We start from the raw sequence: 23,481 nt of genomic DNA, 5'->3' as shown, positions 1-23,481 counted from the left end.
ACTGTATATCCTGTACTCATTTTACAACAGTTTGAATGATCTTGTTGACATGTACTGTAAAGATCAATTATTACTGAATTACTGTTTTTGTCTTATTTCCTAGTGCATATCCAGTCCTGTGCCCATAATTACCCCAAAGGATCCAATCGAAAGACTAATTGAGTTTGTTCCCACCAAAGCACCTTATGATCCTAGATGGATGCTGGCTGGACGTCCTCACCCATGTATGTACATGCTCGACAATATTTGTCATGTCTAAAATCTGCCATTTGTATATGTTTAATGTCTTAAAATCAGACTGATCAGAGCCTTGGAAAGTATTCCCATCACTACACTGAATACAGAGAGTACGAATTCCATTTTTTTAACCAATAATTTTTATTATCTTATATTAAACATAGTACAAGAATGTTGCATTTATTTTTCATAGCAAAAACAGTGTAAGGCTATGTGCGCACGTTGCGTAAATACATGCAGTTACGCTGCGCTTTGTAGCGCAGCGTAACTGCATGCGTCCTGCGTCCCTTGCACAGTCTATAGAGATTGTGCAGGGGCCGTGTGCACGTGGCGTTTTAGAGCGCAGCGCTTCGGCTACTGCCGAAGCGCTGCGTAAAAAGAAGTGACATGTCACTTCTTTCCTGCGCTTTGCCGGCAGCTCCTGCTCTGTCTATGGGAGGAGCTGCAGGCAGAGCGCATGGAATCTGCTTTCACTACGGACATTTCTGCAGCGATTTAAAGCGCACATGTGCTCTTCAGATCGCTGCAGAAATTTCTGCAGTGACTGTATGCAACGTGCGCACATAGCCTTACATTTGACATTTCTTTGCAATTCCATGGTCCGTAGTTTTTTATTTTAACAACAAAAACTACCCTCGCCAATCCCCCCAAGCACGCAGCCATTTTCTCCAACGTCACATACATATCGCTCACTGCTCCTTCCAAAAGCCGAGTCTTAGATTCCCAACCTCTTTTCTAACTATTTGGGACCACTTGTCCAACTAGCAACCCTTAGGTACTCTCAATTTCCCCAGTCTGCCATCTATATCCTCCAGCAGGTACCATTATGTTAGTGTGAAAGGTTTCATGTAATTACCGTATATATCTCAGCGTCCGTTTGAAAGTGTAGCAAAAATGTTTTCCATTTTAAAATGAATGACTTTATTGCCTTCTCTTTGTCGCATTCTGCCTCCAACCAATCAAGATTAAGCAAGGCTTTAAGTTGACCCAAAATTTCACCTTTATCTGCCAACGATTCATTAAGCCAGTGTCGCAGTATGGTTCTTTTGGCCCATAGGCATGGACCGGGATGGAATCTGATTCTTCTGCCCGCCTCTCACTCTCATCCCCTCCCTCCATGTAGTGGAACAAATATAACAAAGGATTACAAGGTAAATTCTGCCTCCATAATTTGCCCAATATTCGCCTTACACTGTCCTAGAATTTCCTTACTACTGGACATTCCCACAACCCGTGAAAAAGGTCTGCCCTTAGCGTACATTTCGGGCAGTGAATCTTCCAGTCTTGCATTGATGCCAAGATTGGGGTATTAGAAGCTATAATTGCTCTGTGCATTATTTGAAATTGGTATACACAGAGTAGAGGAAAGGGTTAACCCACGCTGCCCTGTGGATAGATGAAATCACTCCAGAGTAATACTTATTTAATGCATTTCAGAGTCTATACAACTCCTTCTTCAGGAATCAAAATCACTGTTGTACCTCAGTGATTTTGACTCCTGAAGAAGGAGCTGTGTAGGCTCTTAAATGCGTTGAATAACAAAAAAGATTATTACTCTGAATTAATTTCTTCTATCCACAGGGCTGTGCGGGTTAACCCTTTCCTCTATTCTTCGTATACCTATTCATCCTCTGGACAGAGGGTAATCCAGCAACAAAGTCCAAGGGATATTAAAATCCAAAAATTTTATTAAATCAAATTAAAATCCATATAAAAAAAGGTCTCAGCAGGGTATAAACAACTGTCAGAGAGGATGCATTTCGAACCCAATGGCTCTTAGTCAGTCTCTACTGAATGAATGGAAATGGACTAATTAAAATACGCTGTGAACCCAGTGAGGACAGAAGTGGGAGGAGAGTAAAGAAGCCAGGATATGGAAGAAAAGAGAAAAAAAAACACCAAAAAGAGAATCATGGAAAAACATTTTTTACAGATACATTCAATAAATAAAGTGCAAATCGCTCTTACGGTTCATGCCTAGAGGAGATCGTGTATCCATGGTAAAAATCCAAAATGTTTCTCTGCGTAATAATAATTCCTTCAAATTACCTCCTCTCTTTGGCAATCTAACCTTCTCAAGAGCAACCACCTGCAAAGTGTCGATATTACCAGCATGTTTAGAAAAAAAATGCTGTGATGCCCCAGATAGATTCCTGGTAGTAGTAGTGTGATTAGAGTCATAAACATGCTCTGAAATCCTACGTCTCAAAGGACGGGTCGTACTGCCAATATACTGAAGGCAGCATTCACTGCAGGAAATACAGTAGATAACATGATCGGTGCCGTAATTTATCATATATACGGATAAGGCTGCACATCAAACTTAGATAATAGTATAATGCCTCAAGCATATGGACAAATATTGGAATATACAATGAAAAATGCTACTTGCTAATTTGAACATGTGAATAATGAATTGCATACCTGCCATGAATATTAGGAAAAAGGAGATATTTAGCAATCGCATTGATCAATGTAACTGAGCCCCAAGGCCTCGTCAAGGCATATCTCTATATTGGGGTCCCTAGCTCTGTGACCCTAACTGTGTGTCATCTCATTGCAATTAAAAACTGCTATGGGTGGAGAGGGGTAACTAAGGACTTTCTTATATAGGAAATGGAAAAAACATGGCCGAAAGGGGCGGAGCTGTGTTCACATTCAGAAAAAAAACTACATATAACTGAATAGGATAACTGAAGTGAGCACTAATATATATATTATGAGTGCAAGCCAAAAATTGTGCTCACTTCAGTTATCCTATTCAGTTATATGTAGTTTTTTTGTAGTTATATTTGTCCATATGCTTGAGGCATTATACTATTATCTAAGTTTGATGTGCAGCCTTATCCGTATATAGTATGCAATTTTTGGCTTGCACTCATAATATATATATTAGTGCTCACTTCAGTTATCCTATTCAGTTATATGTAGTTTTTTTTCTGAATGTGAACACAGCTCCGCCCCTTTCGGCCATGTTTTTTCCATTTCCTATATAAGAAAGTCCTTAGTTACCCCTCTCCACCCATAGCAGTTTTTAATTGCAATGAGATGACACACAGTTAGGGTCACAGAGCTAGGGACCCCAATATAGAGATATGCCTTGACGAGGCCTTGGGGCTCAGTTACATTGATCAATGCGATTGCTAAATATCTCCTTTTTCCTAATATTCATGGCAGGTATGCAATTCATTATTCACATGTTCAAATTAGCAAGTAGCATTTTTCATTGTATATTCCAATATTTGTCCATATGCTTGAGGCATTATACTATTATCTAAGTTTGATGTGCAGCCTTATCCGTATATAGTATGCAATTTTTGGCTTGCACTCATAATATATATATTAGTGCTCACTTCAGTTATCCTATTCAGTTATATGTAGTTTTTTTTCTGAATGTGAACACAGCTCCGCCCCTTTCGGCCATGTTTTTTCCATTTCCTATATAAGAAAGTCCTTAGTTACCCCTCTCCACCCATAGCAGTTTTTAATTGCAATGAGATGACACACAGTTAGGGTCACAGAGCTAGGGACCCCAATATAGAGATATGCCTTGACGAGGCCTTGGGGCTCAGTTACATTGATCAATGCGATTGCTAAATATCTCCTTTTTCCTAATATTCATGGCAGGTATGCAATTCATTATTCACATGTTCAAATTAGCAAGTAGCATTTTTCATTGTATATTCCAATATTTGTCCATATGCTTGAGGCATTATACTATTATCTAAGTTTGATGTGCAGCCTTATCCGTAATTTATCATATCCTTAATTTTAAAAATCTTTCCATTAGCATTGGAAGAAAAATTTTGTGCACCGACCATGAATCTACAAAGACCGCAGGATTTACCCCCACACTTGTAAGACCCACATGTTGGAAGCCAATTAAGACTAGTATTAGGATTAACATTTCTCCGAGTTGAAGCTGTGTGATCACTAGGGGATAATCGACTGCCCAGAGATGCATTTTTCCTAGACACAAATTTCACACCTTGATCAAGAATTTTGTATAGGGTTTCATCTGACAAAAGAATAGGGAGGAATCTCCTGATAATATTTGTAACCTGATAATAATTTCTACTATATTTAGTAGAAAAAACCACTGAGTTTTTTTTATCAAAATTAAAAGTTTTTTTCTTTTTATTCACTGACATGTCAAGATACTGTTCCCTATCCTTGAGATTCACTTTATTTTTGGAATGATCCAGATGAGCTTGGGAGTAACCCCTCACTTTAAATCTCTCATCAATAATTGTAAATTCTTCAGCCAAATCAGCAGCAGTGGTACAACATCTGACAGCTCTGACATATTCACCCGCTGGTATATTTTGGATCACATGACGGGGATGGCAACTTTTGGCATGTAAAAGTGAGTTGCCAGAGCAAGGTTTACGGTACAGTTTGCTTTCAATAACCCCCGTCATGTGATTACCATAAAGGGACATATCCAAAAAGCTGATCTTTGTAAGATGATGCTGATATGTGAAGGAAAGATTGTGTGCATTATTGCTGATATAGCTGATAGTCACCAACAGTTTCAGAGGCTCCCTGCCATATAATTAAGACATCATCAAGATATCTCAAGTATATGGCAGTATCAGAAAGAAAGGGGTTGGAGAGATTAAATATGAATTGTTCCTCCCACCAGTGCAAAAAAATGCATGCTAGTGAGGGCGAAAATTTCGCCCCCATCGAACAGCCTTGAAGCTGAAGATAGAACACCCCCAAAAATGAAAAATAATTATTTTTCAAAAGAAAGTTTGTTACCTCAAGGATAAGGTGCTGCAAATCAGATGAATAATTGGTGTATCTCTCCAATGAACTTTTAAGGGCCAAAATAGCCAAATATTGGGGGAGACATGTATATAGAGTCTGTACATCACAGGAGATCCAACTATACTCCTTTTGCCATTTGATACTAGAAATAATGTTCAAGACATGCTTACTATCTATTATATGACTAGGAGAGGCTTTAGCCAAATCCTGTAAATGATCATCCAGCCATTCGGATAAATGTTCCGTAATCGACCCGATTCCAGAAACAATTGGACGGAATTTTGGAGGAAACATATCCTTATGGGATTTAGGGAGCGCGTGTAGTAGTGGAGTCAGGGGACTGGTCGGGATAAAAAATTCCTTCTGTTTTTCATTAAATAGTCCCATATGAAAACCCTCCTCAACTAATTGCTCTAGAGAATTCCTGATACCATGTACAGGATCTGTATGGAGTTTTTTTATATACATTGGTGTCACTGAGCATTTGACATAACTCCCTCTCATATAAACCGACATCCAGTACTACAACTGCGCCCCCTTTATCCGCATTACGGACAATAATATTAGAATTATTTTTTAATGATTGTATAGCCAATTTTTCTTGTTTAGATAGGTTACAAAAGGAAGATTTCGGTTAATGTTGTAATTTAGTTAATTCCTTTTCAACTACCGTCTGGAAATCAGACATTTGATCACATCGGGATTCCATAGGATAATATGAAGGATTAGGAATCCTCCTGGAAATAGAAGAATCATCAGACAAAACACATATATCCTGTGAGAGATCCCGTAAATTTTGTAGGGTCATCTGCTCCTGAAAGGATGACAAAAAAGAGGAGCCTGTTCAGATTCAATATTAGAGGTATCCTCAATGGTAGATTCCTGGAAAAAGTGTCTCTTAACAGTTAATTTACGTATAAAGCGATTAACATCGAGGATGGTTTCATAAAGATTGAAATCAACTGAAGGCACAAAATGAAGACCCTTTTCCAGGGCCCGGATCTCATGATGATTGAGGATGCTGGCAGACATGTTAATAACGGAAAAACCTTGGCCAGGGGTTAATGTTTCTTTCCCCTCGTGAAGTGACTGTGTTGAAAAACATTTTCTGCTGGAGTGTTTGATACTGGCCCGCCTTGTTTTTTTCTTTGTTGTTTTGGAGCTGGAAAGTTTTTTGGATCCTGAATCAATGTAGAAGCCGCTGATGCATTTTGTTCAGAGCTATCCGTATTATAATCCGTAGAATCCACATCCGTGGAGTCCAGATCCGTAGAGGAAAAACTAACCCTATTAGAAAAAGGGCTGAATTTCTTTTTCTTCAATATAGATTTAGGCGTATTAGTAGGATTCCGTCTGAACTGGTGCCAGTTATACACCCTATTAGTCTCATAATCCCTTGAGTCCCTTTTGAATTTCCCCTCTTTGAGAGATGTGATGGAATCCTCTAATTTAGAGATTTTAATATTCATAAGTTCCCTCATAGATTTATATGTGTCACTTGTAGAATATTTTTTTAGTGACTCTTCCACTTCTTTAGTTTTAGTGTCAAGACATGTTACTTTCGTTTGGTCATGTTCAATAATAAGCATTAAAAGCTTTTTCGAACATTCTGAAAGGATGTCATTCCATTGAGAAATAAACTCCTGATTAAATTCAGTGGTTGGCCGTTTATGCAAACGTAAGCCTCTGGGAATCATGCCATGGTCAACATAGGCTTGTAAAGTATGACTGTCCCACCAAGTTCTGATACGTGAGGATATAGTTTTTTCTAACTCCCACATCAGTTTATTTAAATCAGTTTGTGCCTCTGATGAGATGTCAGCTTTGTTAATAGAAAAAATCCTGGCAGCTGTCTCCATCCGCTTCTGATTTTTAAAAAATTTTTGGATTTTAATATCCCTTGGACTTTGTTGCTGGATTACCCTCTGTCTACAATCTGGATTGCCAGTATACCCTTTCCCTTGCACGAGTCCTGGATACGGTGACCCCTCCTTTGGCTACAGGTGAGCGGATACCAATCTTTCTTTTTGTCCCTGATACTATTCATCCTCTGGGTCTGAGGCAGTCAACATGGTGATTTATTACGCTTTTATGGTAGTTGTGATCCTCACATCTCCCCCAGGTGAGTATTTTCTGTGCTATTTATTCTGGTTCCACCAGGATAAGATGCCGTCTGCGCCTTTGTCTTTTCCAGAAATAATTTTAGGATTATTCAAAATTGTGAATCTCTTCACACCTCACTCAAAATGTGTTTCCACAGAAGTCTCCACCCACTTGAGATCTTCTCTCCTACCTCCATCCCCGGGCCACCTATTTGTTTCACCCAGCCACAAAAATTCCATTCTTTTTATACCACTCAGTCTCTCTGTTCCATAACAACCTGACTTTGAGTATGGTCACATGGGAAGGTTGCCCTGTAGATATCCCAGGTGGAAATGGGTTTGGATTAGCTGAGGGTTGTAAAATCCACCACATATCAGCATCTGAAACTGTTTGTGTGAACATACCCCAAGGAGCATGTAATTTGCAAGGGCTTATCTTAATCCATGGAAAGTGCAGATGTATCCCCAAGTGAGACCGTTTCCACAATGGTGTACATATCCACATAGATAGTAAGTTTTTGTAGCCGCAGAGCTGATCATGGGATTCTAATATGCATGGACTTTATAGTAACTTGCTACATTGTACCTTTTACTGTATTAGGCTGGGGCCACACGGGGCACTACTGCGATGCTCGCATGAGACTCGGCTCGCGCTGGCAGCACAGCAGGAGCCGAGTGTCATACGAGTGTGCCTGCATCTGAGGTCCGATCATGTGAGCAGACCTCAGCTGCGGGGGGCGGGCTGGCACGGAGGAGGGGAGCGAGGGATTTCTCTCCCTCTCTCCTCCTTAGTCGGCTATTGCCATTCTCGCACTGCACTGGCAGTAAACCGGTGTACCGCGCGTGCAGTGCGATTTTTTTTTTTTTTTTTCGCCCCATTCACTTGAATGGGTGCGAGAGAAAGAGTCTCAGCTTACAATCGCAGCATGCTGCGATTGTTTTCTCGGTCCGATTAGGGCTGAGAAAATAATCGCTCATGTGTGCTATCACACAGGCTAGAATTGGTCTGAGGGGAATGCGATGTTTTATCGCACTCTACTCGCACCGATTTTCTCGCCATGTGGCTTAGGCCTTACTGTATTTGTTGTTTCCCTATCCTGCATGTTTCACCAGAAAGTTAGTAGACAATTACTTGTGCAAAAACAATTGTAATGATTTACAGCAGCTTTATTGGTGTCATTTTGTGTACAGCTTCATTTGCACTTTTATGAGCTGTTTAATTTTATTATGTTTATGAAGTTCCTTACTGATTGCATCTGAAAACCATGGACGATCCCAAACTTGCATCTATTTGAGATGGGAAATTGCTTTACCATCCGTCCCTTAGCTGTTTGGTTAAAGATAATAACGGCACACTTCTGAGATGTGCAAATGTCTTTAAACTCCGGGAAGAGAAGGTGAATGAGATTGAAGGAACATTAAATAGGTTTGTGGTTAGCTCAGTTTGCTCTATTTGGATAATATTTTTACATTCCCTCTGTGACTATTCATCCTCCTGTCTGAAATCCTAGCTCCAGCCAGGCTCCAAATCGGGTGGCTTTCAGATTTTAATTTAGTGGAGGCGTTAGGAAAAGCAGATGATTCCAGGTGATAAGTTAAAGTAGATATCGGGTAGGTGAAAAGTTAAAGCCATTTATTAGAGAAGATAGGGCTATGAGATTCTTCAATGTGACGCGAGACACTGGGCTGGAATCTAAACCAGCAGCTCGGGCTCATGATTGGAAGATAGGTCTGAATGGATGCTCACACTGTACATTGGGGCCAAGAATCCTGCAATGTAGAACATAATAATTACAAGGCTTTTTTCTCCATGATAAAACACTCTTACCTGCCACTTTAAGTCAGGAAAGGTTACAGCTCTTGGAGACATTGTTTTAATTGGTTTTGGGCTTATGATTTCAGAGGTTGGGGTTCAAATGAATCTGTTTTCTGCACTGACTGTTTGCAGTGTTTTAGCTTCTTTAAAGTGTCCGACGCAAGGAATAAGATGGAAACTATTGAACATTAATCACTACGTGCACTTTCCATACTACGATCATGCTGACTCAGGCATTTATGGAACACATGGCAGAAGGCTAGTGTTCACAAGTCTTATTCCTAGTTGGGAAAAAAAAAAAAATTTGCGAATTCTGATATGATTTTCCATCTTAATGAACCATAATGCAGGTTAAATGAAAGAGTAATATTAGTTATTATTTCATACACTATGAAAGAAAAGTTCTAAACGTCCGTAAGGGAATGTTTATTTATAGTTTTCTTTTATAATAGCAGTAAATATCAACTAAGTTTCTATTAAATTATGTATATCATTACAATGATATATACTAATTGTTGTTTTTAGCTTCTTCATTGATAGTTCATGAGCCTCAATGATGATTAATGGTGCCGGATCCAAGGGAAGCATACATTTGTCACTTGCAGCGTTTGTTTTACTCTAAAAAAAACTGTGGCATTTCATTGAAAGCATATTTTGAAAACTCGGCTGGGGACTGTGCATTTTGTATTACTAGTCTAAGGCGGGCATACCTCCCAACCATCCCAGATTCAGCGGGACTATCACGATTTTCAGGGTTTGTCCCATTGTCCCAGGCGGGAGGTCTGTATCCCGTGGCTCCGCCCACCCACTCTCTCCCCGCCTCACTGCTTTTCCCTCCTACCATCCTAACACATTACCGCACACAACCCGACATCACCGCACACATCCCGACATCACCGCACACATCCCGACATTACCGCACACATCCCGACATTACCGCACACATCCCGACATTACCGCACACATCCCGACATCACAGCACACATCCCGACATTACCGCACACATCCCGACATTACCGCACACATCCCGACATTACCGCACACATCCCGACATCACAGCACACATCCCGACATTACTGCACACACCCCGACATTACCGCACACATCCCGACATCACCGCACACATCCCGACATCACCGCACACATCCCGACATTACCGCACACATCCCGACACTACCGCCCACATTTCACCGCACACATCCCGACATTACCGCCCACATCTTCACCGCACACACCCCGACATCATCGCATACATCCTGACATCCCCGCACACATCCCGACACTACAGCCCCCATCATCACCGTACATACACCGGCATTACCTCAGTGATGTCCCCGCTGACAGCGCGATTCACTTCAGTTGCTGTGTGGAGCTCACACGCTCCTGTCAGCTTCATGTAGAAGAGCTGGATGCGGGACCTCATGTGGATTGCGCCGGACCTGGAGGGGTATTTGGGGATTTTAATAAAGTGGTGAAAGAGGGTGGGTTTTTTTGTCGTTTATTCTAAATAAAGGATTTTTTCTGGTGTATGTGTTTATTTACTTTCACTTACAGGTTAATCATGGAAGGTATCTCGGGGAGACGCCTGCCATGATTAACCTAAGACTTAGTGGCAGCTATGGGCTGCTGCCATTAACTCCTTATTACCTCGATTGCCACCGCACCAGGGTAATTTGGGATGAGCCGGGTTGAGTCCCAGGACTATCACATCTAATGGATGCGGCAATTCCAGGTGGCTGCTGGCTGATGTTTTTAGGCTGGGGGGCTCCCCATAACGTGGGGCTCCCCATCCTGAGAATACCAGCCTTCAGCCGTGTGGATTTACCTTGGCTGGTATCAAAATTGGAGGGGGACCGCACGCTGTTTTTTTTAATTATTTCTTTATTGTACTGCACGGTATAGACCCGCCCACCGGCGGCTGTGATTGGTTGCAGTGAGACAGCTGTAACTCAGCGTGGGGTCGGGTCTGACTGCAACCAATCATAGGCGCCGGTGGGCGGGGGAAGCAGTGAATACGAGATTGAATAATGGGCGGCCGGCTTTTTGAAAAGGGGAAAAGCCGCTGGAGCAGTGTGAGTGCGTCTGTATGTATGCAGCAGAGCAGTGTGTGTCTGTATGCAGCAGAGCTGTGTGTCTGTATGTATGAAGCAGAGCTGTGTGTGTGTGTGTGTGTCTATGTATGCAGCAGAGCTGTGTCTGTATGTATGTATGCAGCAGAGCAGTATGTGTGTGTCTGTATGTATGTATGCAGCAGTGTGTGTGTCTCTGTATGTATGCAGCAGAGCTGTGTGTGTGTCTATGTATGCAGCAGAGCTCTGTATGTATGTATGTATGCAGCAGAGCAGTATGTGTGTGTATGTATGTATGTATGCAGCAGAGCAGTGTGTGTGTCTCTGTATGTATGCAGCAGAGCAGTGTGTGTGTCTGTATGCAGCAGAGCTGTGTGTGTCTGTCTGTAGGCATGTATGATGTGTATCTATGTATGTCAGTGTATATTACTGTATAGATTTGTCTGTTTATATGTATTTTGTGAGTTTTAAATATGTATATGAACGTATCTGTGTATGTGTGTGTCTGCGTGTTTATGGGGCCCTCTGGGACTCTTCCGCCCGCAGCCCACAAAAACCTGGAGCCCGCCCTGACCGCACACACTCCGACACTACCACACTCATCAATACCGCACACACCCTGGCACTACCGCACCCATCATCCCCGGACACACCCTGACACTACCGCACTCATCAACACCACGCACACCTCGGCACTACCGCTCCCATCATCATCCCCGCACACACCCTGGCACTACCGCCCCCATCATCATCCCCGCACACACCCCGGCACTACCGCATCCATCATCATCACCACACACACAAGGACTACCGCACTCATCATCATCCCCGCACACACGCAGGCACTTCCGCACCCATCATCATCCCCGCACACACGCAGGCACTTCCGCACCCATCATCATCCCCACACACACGCAGGCACTACCGCACCCACCATCATTCCCGCACACACAAGCACTACCGCACTAATCATCACCCCCGCACACACACCGGCACTACCTGAGTGAAGTCTCTGGTGACAGCGCTGCTCACTTCAATTGCTGCGTGGAGCTGACACAGAGCAGTCGTGTTCTACGGCGCTCCCTATCAGCTTCATGTAGCAGAGCTGAAAGCGTCGTGGGACCTCGTGTGGATTACGTCGGACCTGGAGGGGTATTTGGGGATTTTAATAAAGTGGTGAAAGAGGGTATTTTTTTGTCTTTTATTTCAAATAAAGTATTTTTCGGGTGTATGTGTTTATTTACTTTCACTTACAGGTTAATCATGGAAGGTATCTCGGGGAGACGCCTTCCATGATTAACCTAGGATTTAGTGGCAGCTATAAGCTGCCATTTAACTCCTTATTACCTCGATTGCCACCTTACCAGGGCAATTCGGGATAAGCCGGGTAGAGTCCCGGGACTGTCGCATCTAATGGATGTGGCAATTCTGGGCGGCTGCTGGCTGATATTTTTAGGTTTGGGTACTCCCCATAACGTGCAGCTCCCCAACCTGAGAATACCAGCCTTCAGCCATGTGGCTTTATCTTGGCTATATCAAAATTGGTGGGTACCGCATGCCGTTTTTTTAAAATTATTTATTTTACTGCACTATATAGACCCGCCCACCGGTGGCTGTGATTGGTTGCAGTGTGACAGCTTTAACTCATCGTGGGGGCGTGTCTGACTGCAACCAATCATAGGCGCCGGTGGGCGGGGGAAGCAGTGAATACTAGATGGAATAATGAGCTGCCGGCATTTTCAAAAGAGAAGAACCCGCCAGAGAAGTGTGACAGCCTTGCAGTGCCGCGACGGTGATCGTTGAGTATAAAGGAGGGAGGGAGAGACTGACCGACAGAGAGACAGACCGACGGACAAACTAACAGAGAAAGAGAGAGACTATTTACACACCATCTGGGCATGCCCAGAAACAAAAAACAGAAATCGGCGCCGGCTTCCGGCATATGACGGATGACCCCGGACAAAAAAACGTTCACCTCAGCGTTCCACCGGACAAGCAAATTTTACTGGATCCAGCAAAAACCGGATGGAACGCAAGGCCATCCGACACAATCCGGCGCTAATAAAAGTCTATGGGGGAAAAAACGCGTCCGGCGGCAACAGACGCCGGAGGCGTTTTTTCATGTTTCTGCCGGATTGCGCCTGATGGCAAAAAACTGATGTGTGAACATTAGCTGCACACCCTGTTCAGCTCTCCTCCTGGGTCCTAGCTGCCTGCACACAATTTCAGCTCTCCTCCTGGGTCCTAGCTGCCTGCACACCCTGTTCAGCTCTCCTCCTGGGTCCTAGCTGCCTGCACACCCTGTTCAGCACTCCTCCTGGGTCCTAGCTTCCTGCACACCCTGTCCAGCTCTCCTCCTGGGTCCTAGCTGCCTGCACACCCTGTTCAGCTCTCCTCCTGGGTCCTAGCTGCCTGCACACCCTGTTCAGCTCTCCTCCAGGGTCCTAGCTGCCTGCACACCCTGTTCAGCTCTCCTCCTGGGTCCTAGCTGCCTGCACACCCTGTTCAGCTCTCCTCCTTGGTCCTAGCTGCCTGCACACCCTCTTCAGCTCTCCTCCTGGGTCTTAGCCGCCTGCACACCCTGTAGTTAACTCCCTGCCTGTTCTACACATTGCTGATCTGTGGCGGCTCAGAGCGATCACGGACAGCTTCTGCAGTTTCAGTTTGCTGGATGGGTGTGGATGGGGAGTGGATATGGGTGTGGCTGTTTGTGAAATGGGTGTGGTTAGGGGGTGTGGCCTAAAAATTGCCAACTTTGTCCCTCTTTCCCTTCTTTAAAAGTTGGGAGGTATGAAGGCAGGCTTTGCACACTATGACATCGCAAGTGCGATGTCGGTGGGGTCAAATAGAAAGTGACGCACATCCGGCATTGCAGTCGATATCGTAGTGTGCAAATCCTTTTTGATACGATTAACGAGCACAAAAGCATCGTTATCGTATCATCATTGTAGGGTCTGACATTTCCATAATGCCGGTGCAGTGACAGGTACGATGTTGTTTCTCGTTTCTGCGGCCGCACACATCGCTGTGTGTGAAGCCGCAGTAGCGAGGAACATCTCCTTACCTGTGTCCCAGCTGCAATGCGGAAGGACGGAGGTGGGTGGGGTGTTTACATCCTGCTCATCTCTGCCCCTCCGCTTCTATTGGCTGCCTGCCGTGTGAGAGCGACGTCACAGGGCAGGTGAGTGCATGTGAAGCTGGCGTAGCGATAATGTTTGCTACGGCAGCAATCACAAGATATCGATGCTGCGACGGGGGCGGGGACTATCGCGCTCGATATCGCAGCATCGGCTTGCGATGTCGCAGCGTGCAAAGTACCCCTAAGGCTTGTACGCAGTTACTTCTCCCTGCCCGCTCCCCATGACTGACAGGTCTTTCCCTTTACAAATATAGACAGACCTATCAGTCTAGGAGAGTGGTATGGGGAGAAACCGCCAAGGACCTGCCTTGTACTTGTCATCCGAGGCGTAGAGTCTCCAGATAGGCATCTCAGAGTATGCTGAGTATCATTTTACTTTCAGCTTCTCTTTAATGATACCAATCCTTCCTCTAAATTTTTTACTTTTTTCCAAAACGTTTTTTATTGATTTTTCAAATTTGTAAAAACATGACAAGTATCATTGCAAAAGAAGAACATTCGTCTGACAAAATGTGACATAGAGGTGGGTGATACCCCAATTTGAAGTTCCATGCTGCTGTTCGATTTAAGATAGTATACAGTAACATTAAACCAAAACAAAGGTAATGAAATATAATATATAATATAACATATGCAATACAATTCGTTAAATCTCTGTGTCGTCCCTGAATGATTTCAATTTTGCTAGCGTGCCTTGGTATTCCCAACCGTCTCGTCTCCCCCTCCCTCCAGAGCCCCCTGCTTGGTGATTCTCAGTTTACCCAGGCTGTCCTGGATATCGCTCAGGATATACCACTCCGAGTGAACAAAAGGTGCCATCAGGTTAATTATTTCTCCCTGTGTGAATTGGCTTTCAATAAAATGTCTCCATCTCACAAAAAACTTGGCTGTCAACCCATCTTTATCCCTCTCCGCTTCTAGTTTTTCCCACTTCAGAAGGTTGTGTAGTTCGCCCATAGCCTCCTTTATGGATGGGCCCTCCCTTTGAATCCAGTGTTTTAAGATGCAACGCTTAGCTATCATGGCTATGTCATGTGTTATTGCGTATTTCCTCTTTTCCTGCGTGCTCGGTCCTCCTCCTACTCCTCCCTCAAAGGAGTGGAAAATCCACACCATTAAGTCTAGTTTGCTGAAAATTCCCCATGTTGACTGGGCAAATAGTCTGACTTGGTTCCAGAACCTAGCGATTGTCTCACATTCCCATAGCCCATGCAGCATATCCGTTTTCTCTTTTTGACACTTAGGACACCACCTATCCCTACTTGGTATGTTGAAACCCATAATGGCCCTATGTAGAATTCTGAACTGAGTGTCTCTCCATCTCTCATTGGTAATATGTTTCCGCACTTGTACCCATCCTCTCAGTATAGCATCCTAAATTTTTTACTTTTATACTCTTAAATTATTTAGGAAAACCCACTTTGACTAACTCCCTCCAAAACTAAGGATAGGGACTGTTGAAATCCAATGTGTGTAATCACTTTTTTCACCCACATTCCCATGAGTCAAGAAGCCTTTTTTTTTGTAATATATATATATATATATATATATAAAAGCTTGTCAGTCAGTCTTGCTGAAAATGGCAAATTTGGTGGACTGTTATCTTAGATGGGTGCTTAGTATGTATTAATAAAAAGCATGACAGAAATGGCAGATGTGGATACAGTCTAAAACAAAGTAGGAACTGCTGTAACTGTAACTTAGTGGCTGTGTTAATGTTCTGAATTGTGCTCCGAGTGTTCTTTCAGGTGTATTACCACAATGTTGTTAACCAAATGTCTTTACCTAGAATTGCTTGTTGTAAAAGAAAGAATAATACTGATCAGCTTTAAGAAATTCAGAAAAATATCACAGAATGAAACAAAAGTATAATTCCTTTTTTTCTGCAGGTCAGAAAGGACAGTGGGTAAATGGATTCTTTGACCATGCATCTTTCATGGAAATAATGCAGCCATGGGCACAAACCGTAGTGGTTGGAAGAGCCAGGTGAGAAGTGCTCTACGTTAGTACAGTAAAACTGTTTGGTTTTAGGGTAAGTTCACACAGTGCGTTTTTCGGGTGCGTTTTTGGCCTCAAAACTGCATGACTTTGCTTCCCCAGCAAAGTCTATGAGTTTTCATTTTTGCTGTCCGCACACAACTTTTTTTTTAAGCTGCATTTTTGAGCAATGCATTGGAAAAACACAGAAAAACGCAGAGATCAAAAACGCAGCACAACGCAGCCCAAAACGCACCAAATCGCTGTAAAAACGCATGTGTTTTTTGCCGCTTTTTTTGCCGCGGGTGCGTTTTTGTGCGTTTTTAGCGGCCAAAAACGCAGCGTAAAAAAAACGCAGCATGTGCACATAGCCTTACAAAGCTTTTCATTCTTTTCAGTTTCCCCTTTACTCTATATACACCCATGCTAACCTTTGGTGTGCAAACAGTCTAAGTCCTCTCGAGGTTAGCATTCATTACTACCATCCTGTCCATGCTGTTTTTATTTTATTTTTGTAGGTACTTATGAGCCTTTAGGTTAAGGGCATAGATATGCATTGCCAATGAGGATGTCAATTTCCAGAGACATGCATTTTCATAATTTAATCACATCAGGTATTCTATAAAACAAGTCCTTGCTTGGGGCAGCTATATGATAACTGTACAAAATTATAACAGTCTTTGTTTCCTGTAGCAACCAATCACAGCATGGGCTGGATTTATTTTATCAGATTAGTAAGCGAGGATGAAGCGCTGAAATTTCTTTATGGGAGGGGGTGTGGCCTGCATGCTGAAAGCAATGGCTGCTTAAGAGGGAAGCTCTGTGCTGTGGCTGTACAAACTGGCTCAAAGCTGCTTCAAATCGCTGAGAACTCTCCTCTGAAACAGTGAGTAATCCCCCCTGCACAGTATGCCAAAGGGTAGACCCCGGAAATCTGGCCCCCTGGCCAAGCTTACTGACTTTTATCCCGAGGATAGGGGATCCCCTTCTCCTCAGAAGATGTCTGCTGCTGCTTTGTCTCCCTTACACCAGGAAGAGACAGGGTTGGGAAGCAGTGTCACAGGCACTCCTCTCACAGACGAAAGGCTGCAAGCCATGCTCGGTTCTCTGGGGTCATCACTGCAGGAGGATTTCAGGGATTGTAAGAACATGATTAAAGAAGTTAAAGAGGAAATCAAATCACTGGGGGACCGCACAGACCATGTGGAGTCTAAAATGGCCGAACTTGCTCAGTCACACAATGATTTGATTGATGCTAACACAGAGGTAGAGGAGGAGGTGGGAATACTGAAAAACAAGCTTGGGGATCTGGAAGATAGATCCAGAAGGAACAATCTTAAAATTAGGGGCATTCCTGTGTCAGTAGCTGATAAAGAGCTGCCAGATTTCTTTCACAAGTTTCTCCAACTACTGCTCCCAGAACACACAGAAAGAGATCTCATAGTGGATAGAATTCATAGAATCCCTAAACCTAAAGGTCCAGTCACACTAAGCAACTTACCAGCGATCCCAACAACGATAGGGATCGCTGGTAAGTTGCTAGGAGGTTGCTGGTGAGATGTCACACTGCGACGCTCCAGCGATTCCACCAGCAACCTGACCTGGCAGGGATCGCTGGAGCGTCGCTACACAAGTTGCTGGTGAGCTCACCAGCAACCAGTGACAAGCCCCCAGCGCCGCGTGGAAGATGCTGCGCTTGGTAACTAAGGTAAATATCGGGTAACCAACCCGATATTTACCTTGGTTACCACCGCACGGAGCTACACGTGCAGAGAGCAGGGAGCAGCGCACACTGAGCGCTTGCTCCCTGCTCTCCTAGTTACAGCACACATCGGGTTAATTACCCGATGTGTGCTGCAGCTAAATGTGCACAGAGCAGGGAGCAGCGCACAATGCTTAGCGCTGGCTCCTTGCTCTCCTAGTTACAGCACACATCGGGTTAATTACCGGATGTGTGCTGCAGCTAAATGTGCACAGAGCAGGGAGGAGCGCACAATGCTTAGCGCTGGCTCTTTGCTCTCCTAGTTACAGCACACATCGGGTTAATTAACCCGATGTGTGCTGCAGCTACATGTGCACAGAGCAGGAGCCGGCACTGACAGTGAGAGCGGAGGAGGCTGATAACCAAGGTAAATATCGGGTAACCAAGGACAGGGCTTCTTGGTTACCCGATGTTTACATTGGTTACCAGCCTCCACAGAAGCCGGCTCCTGCTGCCTGCACATTTAGTTGTTGCTGTCTCGCTGTCACACACAGCGATCTGTGCTTCACAGCGGGACAGCAACAACTAAAAAATGGCCCAGGACATTCAGCAACAACCAACGACCTCACAGCAGGGGCCAGGTTGTTGCTGGATGTCACACACAGCAACATCGCTAGCAACGTCACAAAAGTTGTTCGTTAGCAGCGATGTTGCTAGCGATGTTGCTTAGTGTGACGGGGCCTTAAAGGTATCGACCCCACTCTGCCCAGGGACATGCTGGCACGACTGCATTTTTATAAAACAAAGGAAGCAGTGCTCCAGATACTGAGGGATAACCCTATCCTCCCAGATGAATTTAATGATTTAAAGGTGTTCCCGGACCTGTCTGCTGCAACTCTGGCAAAAAGAAGAGAATTTTCCCAGTTCTCCAGAATCCTGAGGGAGCATGTCATACACTATAAATGGGGATTCCCGGTGAAATTGATTATCTTCAGGGATTCTAAAACACATGTATGCCAGTCCCCTCCTCTACTGAGCAAACTTCTTGAGTCCTGGGGATTACCCCTTACAATGCACTCAGACTCGCGCCGGGATCAGGGGGATGCTCAGAAGAAAAAGATCAATCCTGAGTGGGAACCAGCTTGAGGGAGTCTCGCCAGCCGCAGGCGTGTGTAGCTCTCATGTGACCTGTGATGTCACTTAAGCCCTCTGTTGTTCTCGCCTATGGCGAGCAAGTACTTCCCAGCTCTCCGGTAAGGATGAAGCTGAAGTAATCAAGTTTTTTTTTTTGTTGTTTTTTCCCTCCACCCTTGCACCGTCCCTAACTGGTCCTCCTTGCCTGCCTCTGCCTGCCCTATGCCTCTCAGTCGGCCTGTCTGGAAACATCGTCCTTTCTGGGATCCGCCATGAGTATTAAGTTGCTGTCTCTCAATGTGAAGGGTCTCAATTCTCCTGCAAAAAGATTCATGCTGTGGAGAGAAGTTATAGCATCCAAATATGATATAGCATGTATTCAAGAAACTCACCTTCTTATTGATGACAATAAAAGGCTACTACATCCAAGATTTCCACATATGTTCTTTGCAAATGACTCTAAAAAAAAAAAAAGGAGGAGTGGCTATCCTGATTAAAAACTCTGTGGCTTTCAAAATGATTGATGTAACCTATGGTGCAGACGGGAGATATATTATTCTAAAGTGCCTCCTGAATGGGCTTTTGTATACCTTGGCATCGATTTACGCTCCAAACTCATCTCAACTAACTTTTGCCCGGAAATTTTTCCAGATGTTTAGGAGCACCGCACAGGGGTCAGAGATAATCTGCGGGGACTTTAACACTCCAGTTCTTCGACTGCTCGGCGAGGTCCACTAAGTCAGGAAAGGAACTGAAACAGTTGGTCTCGGAGTTTCATCTACATGACATATGGAGATACCTTCATGCATCGGAAAGGGACTATACTTTCTTTTCCCCAAGGCATCGGTCATACAGCAGGATCGACTTCTTCCTGACGGATAGTAAGACTGTTCACAAGTGTACGGGTGCTGAAGTGGGTCTGATAACATGGTCGGATCATGCTCCGATATCTTTGGTTGTACAGGACTCTACTAGTGGATTTATGGTGCCTCAGTGAAGACTTAATACTAGTTTACTGAACCAAAAGAACGTTCAGGAGGAGGTTGTGGCAGGCCTGTTAGAATAATTTGGGCATAATGACAATGGGGAGGTCTCTGACAAGACCTTATGGGCTGCACACAAATCAGTTATTAGACGGCAGTTTTTAAAAACTGCATCATTCTTGAAAAACCAAAGAGAAGCAGAAATTAAAGAAATTATAGCCCATATTCAACACTTAGAAACTATTAACAAGGACTCCCCGTCGTCTACACTGTCCAGGGAAATTCTTACTTGCAGGTTTCAACTGCGATCCCTCCTGTTGTATAGATATGAACATAATCTTAAAAAGAGTAAATCAACTTTTTATGCGATGGGGGATAGAGCCAGCACCTTACTAGCTAGAAGAACAAAAAAACGGGAAATTAAATCTAAAATTGAATTTTTGAAGGGCCAAGACGGATCACTTATAAGGCACCCTAATGGAATAGCAGACGCCTTTGCCAAGTATTATGCTGCCCTGTACAATTTAAGGGATGATCCGCAAACCCCTCAGCCAACACCGGAAAAAATTCAGGAGTTTTTGGACGGTCTGGAATTGCCTCGGGTCTCAGACCAGCAATTAGAATCTTTAAATCTTCCCTTTACTATACAGGAAATTTTGGACACCATTAGAGCCTCTAAACGAAACTCAGCCCCAGGCCCGGATGGGCTTCCCTATGAATATTATCAGCAATTTGCCTCTATTCTAGCCCCTTTTTTTTACTAAAGACCTTTAATTGGTGGCAAACGACCGGGACTATTTCCTCAGAGAACCTAGAAGCAGTTATCACTACACTACCCAAACCGGGGAAAACGGCGGATACCCCTGGGAATTTCAGACCAATTTCATTGCTCAACTGTGATTTAAAAATGTACTCAAAAATGGTAGCCACCAGACCCCATAAAATAATCCCCTCCTTGGTAGCCCTGGATCAGGTGGGTTTTGTGGCGGGCAGGCAATCCAAAGATGGCACCAGGCGGATGCTGGATTTAATTGGGGTGATGGAGCAGTCGGGTGTCCCTGGTGTATTCTTGTCACTCGACACCGAAAAGGCCTTTGATAGGGTGCACTGGGGATATCTGGAAAGAGTGCTCACGAAATTTGGTTTTGAAGGAAGAATTAAGTCATCTGTTTTGGCCTTGTACTCTCACCCAAATGCTTCAGTTCTAGCCTCGGGTTTTCGCTCATTAAAATTTTCTATAACCAATGGCACCCGCCAGGGGTGCCCGCTGTCCCCTATTGTTTTTGCTCTGGTGGTGGAACCTCTGGCGGAGGCGATTAGGGTGAACCCAAACATAACTGGTATAAGGGTAGGGGAGCATGAACATAAATTGGGTCTATATGCGGATGATGTAATAATATCATGTACTAACCTTGAATATTCCTTTCCAGCAGTGATGTCCACCCTGTCGACCTTTTCTGAGGTGTCTTATTACAAATTGAATGCCACTAAGTCCTTAGTACTACCATTTAATGTACCCGCAAGGTCCAGAAGGATTTTGGAGGCAGCCTTTCCTTTCCAGTGGTGCGAAGACAGTATCCCTTATCTAGGTATCCGTTTGACACCAACCCATTCCCTCATCAGATCCAAACTCGATAACCTACTCAAAAACTTGGGTCAGGATCGAGGCAGGTATGAGGAGTTGTCGCTATCTTGGATGGTGAGAATTCAATCCTTTAAGATGACGTTCCTTCCTAAACTGCTGTATATGTTTAGGTGTCTCCCTCTTAAAATTCCATATAGATATTTGATAAAATTGCAGTCGATGACCAATAAGTTTATTTGGGGTAATAAAAGAGCTAGAGTTGCTAGTAAGATTATGCATCTGCCATATGGAATGGGAGGTCTGGGTGTGCTTAATGTGATGGCCTATTATAAAGCTTCTCTTTATCACTCAAAGAATGGTGGAACACGGAGAGCTGCCATAGGTGGGTTCAACTTGAGAACTCTCTGACAGACCAAGGTTCGACGAGGAAACTGATGGAGGTGGAATATCTAAAACGTTCTAGGTCCACCCTGTGTCTCCCTACTATGACAACATCGATAGCCATATGGCGCAGTGAGATAATCCCTAAGATCCAGGTCCCGCTGTCAGAAATTTTGCTCAGAGCATTAGAATCCCACATTCCATATACAAATTTGAGTAGATGGGAGGCAGCGGGTTTTGGAGTTTTGGCGGACTTTTACGATGGTGCAGAGATTAGGCCCTTCAACGATATACTTCGGGAGCACCCCTCCCTAAAGGGGTGTTTTTATCAACACTTGCAGATTCGCCATTTTCTAAGCAAAAAATTCCCCCCGGGATCAAACCCGACCTTACCCACTGTTAAGGCGCTATTGTTTAAAAAACTATTGAGGCAACCGGGAATCTCTTTAACCTACAAATGGTTGAACAACCCCTCTGACGAGCAAAAGTTCCCATACATGACTAAATGGGAATCGGATTTAGACATTAACACCTCCCCCTCGGCGTGGCATACTGCGACACAGTGGGTGCAAAGATCCTCAAAATGCATTAAACATTTGGAACAGCTGAAAAAGGTGCATCTGCGTTGGTACCTTACGCCGGCAAAATTGGTGCATTACATTCCCAACTACTCACCGCTCTGTTGGAAGGGCTGCCTCCAGAGGGGATCACTGGGACACTGTTGGTGGCACTGTCCGAGGGTCTAACCTTTTTGGATAGCAGTTTTCAGACTCAGCGAAATGACAGGTGTGCACACCAACCCCAAACCAGGGCTGGCAGTTCTGAATTTGGGCATAGACTCGTACCCGCAGAATTTTAGGGGACTGATTGTGCAAATTCTAATAGCTGCCAGACAGTGTCTGAGCCATTCGTGGAAGGCCACTGAAGCTCCCTCTGGAGCGGAGTTATATAGTAGGATCAACCAACAATGCCAATATGAATACTGCCTTGCCCACTCCCTCAAACAAAAAACTAGAATTCTTACAATATGGGAACCCTGGCTGTCATCCAGCCATGCAACACCTATTACACAACTATTCCCCGGGCAAAGAGCACCTAGTTGAGATAGAGCTGATGGAATTATAGCCCTGGCTGACTGAGGCAGCAGTTTATGAGAGAAATCTAGGAGGAGTTGATGGCCCCGGCTGGTGGACTAGGGTTGGTAATGCACACAGGCATCTAACCCTCTACCCCCCCACTTCCCCCCAACCCTACCTTCTTCCTCTCCCCCTTTTTTCTTGTTCCCCCTTACTTGAATGAAGTCCCCATCTTTCCTCCCCTCTCCTCCCTCCCCATGTTGTTGTGTGGTTAAAGTGTAAGACAGAGGAATTGTAACCGGATTGTCTTGGAGTATACTAATGTATGGAGCCCTCATGTGAGGGCAGTTGACAAATGTTCTCTTAATTTACCATGTATAATTTTGTATCTGCTGTGTTTTCAATAAAAACTAATTGGATTAAATTTCTTTATGGGAAACAAAAAATATTCTTTTATCTTTTTTTTTTTTTGCATACCGTATAAGAGGAGAAAGTGGCAAGTTCAAA

The 23,481-nt window shown here is 44.0% G+C and overlaps 1 protein-coding gene across 1 annotated transcript in view; it reads left to right on the top strand.

The window, feature by feature from the left end:
* The window catches only part of ACACA (acetyl-CoA carboxylase alpha), a 776,656-nt gene that overhangs the window by 524,145 nt on the left and 229,030 nt on the right, over positions 1-23,481 (top strand). Inside the window, exons 46-47 of the mRNA XM_075335853.1 lie at positions 104-224; positions 16,026-16,122. Coding sequence (XP_075191968.1) covers positions 104-224; positions 16,026-16,122 — 218 coding nt within the window. The remainder of the gene's footprint in view (positions 1-103; positions 225-16,025; positions 16,123-23,481) is intronic.

This window comes from Anomaloglossus baeobatrachus, chromosome 2, assembly GCF_048569485.1.
Source record: "Anomaloglossus baeobatrachus isolate aAnoBae1 chromosome 2, aAnoBae1.hap1, whole genome shotgun sequence".
Classification (NCBI taxonomy): Eukaryota; Metazoa; Chordata; class Amphibia; order Anura; family Aromobatidae; genus Anomaloglossus; species Anomaloglossus baeobatrachus.
Note: the sequence above shows the minus strand (reverse complement) of the source record. Positions and strands in the feature narration are given on the sequence as shown.